The sequence below is a fragment of the Balaenoptera acutorostrata genome, chromosome 20, assembly GCF_949987535.1.
Source record: "Balaenoptera acutorostrata chromosome 20, mBalAcu1.1, whole genome shotgun sequence".
In the NCBI taxonomy this organism is placed as follows: domain Eukaryota; kingdom Metazoa; phylum Chordata; class Mammalia; order Artiodactyla; family Balaenopteridae; genus Balaenoptera; species Balaenoptera acutorostrata.
The window spans coordinates 1038763-1045051 of record NC_080083.1 but is presented as its reverse complement, the minus strand read 5'-3'; the positions used below and the strand labels follow the sequence as shown (position 1 = coordinate 1045051).

The window sequence follows — 6289 nt, the reverse complement described above, 5'->3', positions numbered from 1 at the left end:
GCCTGGGCCCCTCCAGGGGAGGCTCGCGGTCACCCACCTTATGTTTGGGGCATTTCAAAGAAAAGTTCTCTTCGATGAATATGCAACCTGTGAGCAAGAGAAGTTCGTGCGGTCAGAACGGCGTCTTGTCCGGCCGGGAGGGGGCCCACCGCCCCGGACGCCCTCAGCTGCAGGGTTTTTTTTCAAAGAGTAAGTCAGCCTCTGCTTGAAATCCGACCCAATCCGAACTCCGTCAGCCCTCCAGCCCCGCTGGCCTATCTGTCCTTTACTCTCCTTTCCCCTCCCCCTGGAACCCCCTTTTGTCATGGGGAAGCCTCTCCCCCTCGCCCTCCCCTGCTGTGCTTTGCTGGGCCACACTGGTCACTCCCTCCTGGTGGTCCGGTCCCAGCCCCTAGGTAGGCCTTGACACCCAGGGGGTGCTCAGTGAACGTGTGTTGACCAACTGGGACTGGGCCGTGCGGCCACAGGTCTGGATTCCAGCCCCAGCCACTTCTCTGAGCCTTGGTCCTCACATCTGTAAAATGGGCGTCCCGCCCACTGCTCCTGTGTGTCTGCTGTGGGCTTGTTCCCGTGGGGGCCTAGCCGGGCAGGCTGACCTGAGCACTGGGGCAGAGAGAGGAGGGGATGGAGGTCCCGGGTCTGAGTGAATCTTAGCAGGTACTGGAGTGCCCATGGCACTGTCCGCTCTGGGGGAGCAGAGAATGGCCGAGCAGGCCCCACTGCCCTGCCTGCTGCCACCTAGGGAGGCCCTGGCTTTTCCCCCTGGAGTCCCCTCACGTCACCCCCTGGACCTCTTCTGGGCTCATCCCCCTCCCTCCCCTGCCTGTGGGCCGCTGTTCTGAACAAACCCCAGACCCACAAACAGCCAAGCCAGTCCTCGTAGCACTGGGGGTGGCTCTGCCGCGGCACCGGGACAGTGGCAGCTAGAGGCAGCGCAGGTGGGAAGCAGGGCTGGGTAGCCTCCAGAGCCGGGGTCTCAGACCTGGAAACTGCCGTAGGTCTGAGGCGGCTCATGTTTTCCCCCTCCCTACGCTCAAGTAAGCCCGACGCCGTCCTGGGTCATACTCGGCAGAGCACTGGCCTGAACCCTGGCCCGCTGCACCCACGGGGCCCCCGCCCCGCGGGCCCTACAGTCAAGGGCTTGGGGCTCTGGAAGCAAAGAGTTGGGGGGGGGGGTGGCACTTCCAGAGACATCATGCTCAGCCGCCCCCAGTAGCCACTCTGGACGTGGGGAGGGAGGGCCAGTCACCCACCCCCGGCCCCTCTGCTGGTGTCTGCACTTGGGGAGCCAGGGCCCAGCTGACAAAGCGGCCCGGGGCCTGGTGCTCGCTCTGCTAGCTCCAATGTGGGCTGCCTAACAGAGGGCGTAGGGTCAGTGGGCCTGGGCAGCTCTGTTGCCCCGCGGTCTGAGGGCCCGGCCCAGACCCCTGGAGAGCCCCACGAAGAACCGCACTTCCGGACCCGGGTCGGGCAGGTGCAAGGTGCTGACGAGGGGCTGGGTGCCTGCCGGGAGCTCCTGCCTGCCCAGCTCACTCCCTGGCTTCCCCCCGCCCCCCCTGCTGCCTGGAGCTGGGTCCCCCTCCCCCGTGGCTGCTAGGCTCACTAGTTCTGCCCCCTTCTCTGGCCACTGTACCCCCTCCATGCCCTTCCCCCACACCGCCTCCTCCGGGCTCTGCCAAACCCTCCACCCCTTAGGCAGATGCCTCAAGTTCAACCCTAAAGGGAGCTGCACGTGTGGGGATTAACCACCCCCCAACCCGGCCCTGCGCAGCCCCTCTGTGAAGGAGAGAGGGGGCTGCCCAGCTGGGTCTGCTGGAGTGGGGAGACCATGCAGAGCAGAGAGGAGCTGGCCCAGCTGGGGCCCCAGCTCGTCTGGGTCCACCAGCCTCAGCTGAGCTGCTGGCTGACCACGGCCACCTGGGTGAGCTCAGCCTGGCATGCGGCAGGGCCCAGCAGCCCCCACGCACCCTCCTGAGACATGCTGGAGGCTGGGCCTGGAAGGTCCGGTGGCTAATACACTAGTGGCACAGCCTGCCCTGCCTCGGGCCTGCTCGCTGGCCTGGGGACGCTGGCCGCCTCCCTCTCCCCCCTCCTCCCAGCATGGCCCTGCTTCCTGTGTTTACAAAGCCTCTGAGGCACAGGCTCCATCTGCACCCGCAGCCCCTCTCCCTGGAATTCAGGGCTCCGTCACAGCTCTGCTCAGGCCGGCATCTCATCTGCCCCCTGCGGCCCTACAGAGAGCCCTCCTATATGGGGAGTCCCTCAAAGACATCACTGGAAACAGTTTGTATCGCTCCAAGCCTGGTATATATGTCCCACCACAAGCCAGCTCCTGCCCACCTCCCTTGACCTCTTGAGGACTGGCTCCAATGTCACCTCCTCCTAGAAGCCCTCCTGGATTCCCTCCCAACTCAGGATGGATCTCTCTCTCAGCTCACAGTCTCTCCTTATCTGGTCTCCATAACTTTAGGCAAGGATCAAGGTTTTCCTGTCTGTCCCACTGAGACATGAGCCCCCCAGGAGGCTGGGAAGCTGCAACACCGGAGGGGACAGCGCACAGGACGTGGAGCCGGCCAGACAGTGAGTCACCCCCCGGCCCTGTTCCTGCAGCGCTGTGGCCACGGGTAAGGCAGCCTGTCTGTGAAGGTGCCGCTGGGGACAGCGTGAGGCCTGGCGCGGGGCCGGCAGAGCGCAGGCGCGAACCTAATCGCTGCGGGAGGAGAGCTGCAGCCTGCGGCACCTGTTCCTGGAGGTCAGGCCCTGGGTCTGGTGAAGTGGCGGAGTCCACATTAAAATCCGGTTCCCACGGCCCTCGGGGCAGGGTGTGGAGCCAGAGCAGCCCCGTGTCCTGCTCCAGCGGGCTCCCTCCCTGAGGTGCTAGCGCCTCAGCCCTCGCCAAGGAACCGTCGCCACTCAGTCCCGTGTGTGCTCCTGGGGGCGGCTCGGTGCGGGCTGATGCCAGGAGCTGGCATTCAGGTGGGAAGAGGGGTCCCCGGGCAGTGGGAGCAGGGAGGGTCCTGCCAGGAGAGGCCTCTGCCCTGTCGTCGTGCGACAGGGTCGTGATAACCTCCCCCTCTTCCAGGGCAGCAGGGGGCTGCCCCCAACTCGGACCGGGGCTGCCCCCCAAATCGGACCGGGGCTGCCCTTTCCGGGCCGTGCTTGTGATCTCACTCCCTGCTCCAGACAGCTGCAGAAAGAAGACATGTCTCTAACCTCCGCTTCACAGGTGGGGGACCGAGTGCAGAGACATCGGTGGACTCACCCAGTCCACACCTGAAGCATGCCGCCAGGATCGGGGGCTCCGGGCTCTCTGGCCCAGGCCGTCAGTATGCCACCTGCCTGGTGATGGTAGGTGCTCGATAAGTGCCCGCGGGTCAAGTGAGCGAGGGAGTGGAGAGAACGGGGCAGGTGAGGGGAGCCTGGTCCTGACTCCAGGGCCCACCGTCCTGCTTAAACCTCCCACGGCTGTGCCGTGGAGCCAGGGGGAGTCTGTCTTGAACTTCCTCTCCTTCCGGAATCTCACTCAGTTTTTGTTACTGAACTATCTTTTCTCCTTTTTCTCTAAGCCAGTGAACTCCTATTCAGCCTTTTTCCAAGGCCCAGCCCAGTAGCCCTGCTCTTGGAGGCCTGAGACCCTCCCCAGCTGTAGGCACCCCTCGGCAGTGGCAGCTCACATGCAGCTTTCCACTTTGTAGTTTGTGCTTCTGGCCACTCCTCCAGCAGGTGGCTGGGGACTGATGTGTCTCCTTGTCACCAGCACTGCCCAGCACAGGGCCCAGCCCAGAGACATGAGGAGGTAAAGAATTGCTGGGGCAGGAGAAGAGGGAAGCCAGTGGGTCAAGTGGGGCCAGTTCAAGGAGCTGTGCCTGCGTCCCCCGACCTTCGGTCCCCTCGGGCTGGCTCTTACCCGCATCGCTGGCACACGGGTAATGGTAGGTGTGGATGCATCCTTTGTGGCAGCACCCAATGGTGGCCCCGGCTTCTTGGCAGCTGGAACAAGTCTGGCGAGGAGAGAGGGAAGACAGGTGAGTCTGCAGCCGAGGGGCCCGGCCCCCACCCCTTCCTCCCAGGGGGCCCTGGAAAGGCAGCTGGAGGGAGGCTCAGAACGGACGTCCACAGGGTTGGTTCTGTGGCAGCCGCCGGCCTGGCACCTTGGGTGGGCGGAGCTCTTGGGGCGGGAAAACAAGCATCCTGTGGGTAAGCCTCGGCATCCCGCAGGCCCGGGTGAGCCCCGGCTCAGCCAGCGTGCACCGCGTGACCTCAGCCAAGCAACTCAGCTCTTCCCGCCTCTTCCGTACAATGGGGACAGCGCCTGCCTTATGGGACAGTCATGAAGATTCAATGAGCAACTCCGTGTGCCCAGTGGATGACCACGCACAGGGCCAGTCACCGCCCGGCTGTGCCCTCGCCTGCCAGCTCCTCCCCACAGCCTCCGGGTGGGCAGCTTTCATGGACGCCACTTCACTCCAGGTGAAGGTGGTAAGTGTCGTTTCCTACCCTTTCCGGGGGGGCAGAACAAGCACTGGACCCAGAGTCGGATGCCTCTAGTCTCGGAGAGGCCGTTCACCCCCTGCCCAGGACCCGGGAGGAGGAAACAGCCGGTGCCTGAACGCGGGGTTCATGTAAACCCTAGGCCGGCCGGCACGGCAGCTTGCCCACTCAGCCTCTCAAAAGCCAAAACCGTGGTCTGAGCTTGGGGGCTGCCCCAGGTTGGGCCCAGCTGCCTGCAGGGGTAGGTGCCAGGACAGGATGGCCATGCCAGGAAGCCCCTTGGAAGCAAAACCTGAGGCCTGGGAAGGGGCAGGCTGGTCCCCAGATCCCGCAGACCCCCTGTGCAGCGGGGGAGTGAGGGGAGGGGAGGGGTGCAGGCCCCCGCCCAGAGGCTAAGCCACTGAAACCAGTAACTGCGGTTCGTGACACACCAGGCACATGTGGAGGCCGCCTCCTCAGAACACCCCGATGGCGTCAGCATGACTTTGTTTTATACAGGTGAGGGACAAGAGCTCAGAAAAGCCGAGTAACTTGCCCGAGGGCACACAGCTCAAGAGAAGCTGGACGGGCTTTGAGCTCAGCAACCCAGCTGAGGCACAAGCTGGCGGTCATGGTGCCTCACTGCTCGGGGTGGGGGGCAGGGATGGGCTCCTTCGCATGCCAGGGACTGATGGGGACCCCACCCCCAGCAGGTGGGAGGCCAGGGATGAGTCTTCTCCCACTCTTCCTGGGTCTAGCCTGAGAAATGCCTGGGAATGCTCCTTCTGGAGCCGAGCTGGGGTGGGAGCTACAGAATGGGGGCTGGGGGTCGGTCTGGAACATTCATTGCCTCTGGATGGCAGCTTCCTTCTGGTCAGGACTGAGCCTCCTAGGGCTCTGGGGCAAAGGTGTGATGGGGCAGGAGTGGCCCCCAGACCGGGCCCAAGTGTCCCACCCACAGTGGCCCTTGATGGCTAAACAGTGACAGTGGGCTCCTCTGGTGACAGCCTCACGCCACCCCGCCTGCACTGAGGCCCCCAAACCCTTGAGACAGGCATTTTAGATGTGGAGAAATGGAGGTACGGAGAGGCCTCGGGCCCTTCCGACCCCAGCGCCCACGTTCTGAGGTGTTCCCCTGGGTGGGTGATGGGGGACCTGGGAGTTTGCGGGGAGAGGTAGCCTCTGGGCAGACTAGGAAACTGAGGTCCCTGGAGGTGGGCACAGCACGGCTCAGGGCAGGCAGGTGTGTAGGGGCACCCAGGAAGGGACACGGAAGGAAGAGGGGTGCCCCCGAGGGCCTGCGCAGAAGTTCTGTTCCTGCAGAGAGCCAGGGTGCTGATGGGGGTGAAGGCAGGGGTCCGGCCGTCCCCGCAGCCCCACCCTGCTGACGGGCTTCGGCGCCCTGAGGCTCCCGGAGGACAGTGACTTGCTGGGGTCATGGAATTGGCTCTTGGGGCAGAGCTGGGATTGGAACCGGGGTCTGCCTGACTCCAAGGCTGCACGCTACCACCACGCTCTGAGGCAGAAAGGGCCTCGGCGGGCGGGCGGCCCACGGAGGTCTGGGCTTGTCAGTGGGTAGGGGCTGAACCATGACCTGGGAAGCCCCAGACCCCGCCCGTCTTTCCAGGGTGTCCTCCAGGTGCGGGTGCTGTTTTAACGAGCCCCTCTGAGGCTTGCCAGGCTGCCAGCCCCTGCCTGGCCTGGGACCACCTCTCTGGCAGGGCGGCCGGTGACCACCCCTGTTCTGACCTTCCCAGGGATGCTCCCAGGGTGCGAGGCCGCTGGACCATTTTTGGAGGATGGCACAGCGGGCAGAGAT

The 6289-nt window shown here is 64.5% G+C and overlaps 1 protein-coding gene across 5 annotated transcripts in view; it reads right to left on the bottom strand.

Moving 5' to 3' along the window:
- Window positions 1-6289, bottom strand: part of RAI1 (retinoic acid induced 1) — a 106954-nt gene that overhangs the window by 1701 nt on the left and 98964 nt on the right. For all 5 annotated transcript variants that reach the window (XM_057536430.1, XM_057536427.1, XM_057536431.1 and 2 more), the window contains 2 exons: window positions 3908-4001; window positions 38-87 (listed from right to left, as the gene is read on the bottom strand). In XM_057536430.1, the coding sequence (XP_057392413.1) occupies window positions 38-87; window positions 3908-4001 (144 nt within the window). The remainder of the gene's footprint in view (window positions 1-37; window positions 88-3907; window positions 4002-6289) is intronic.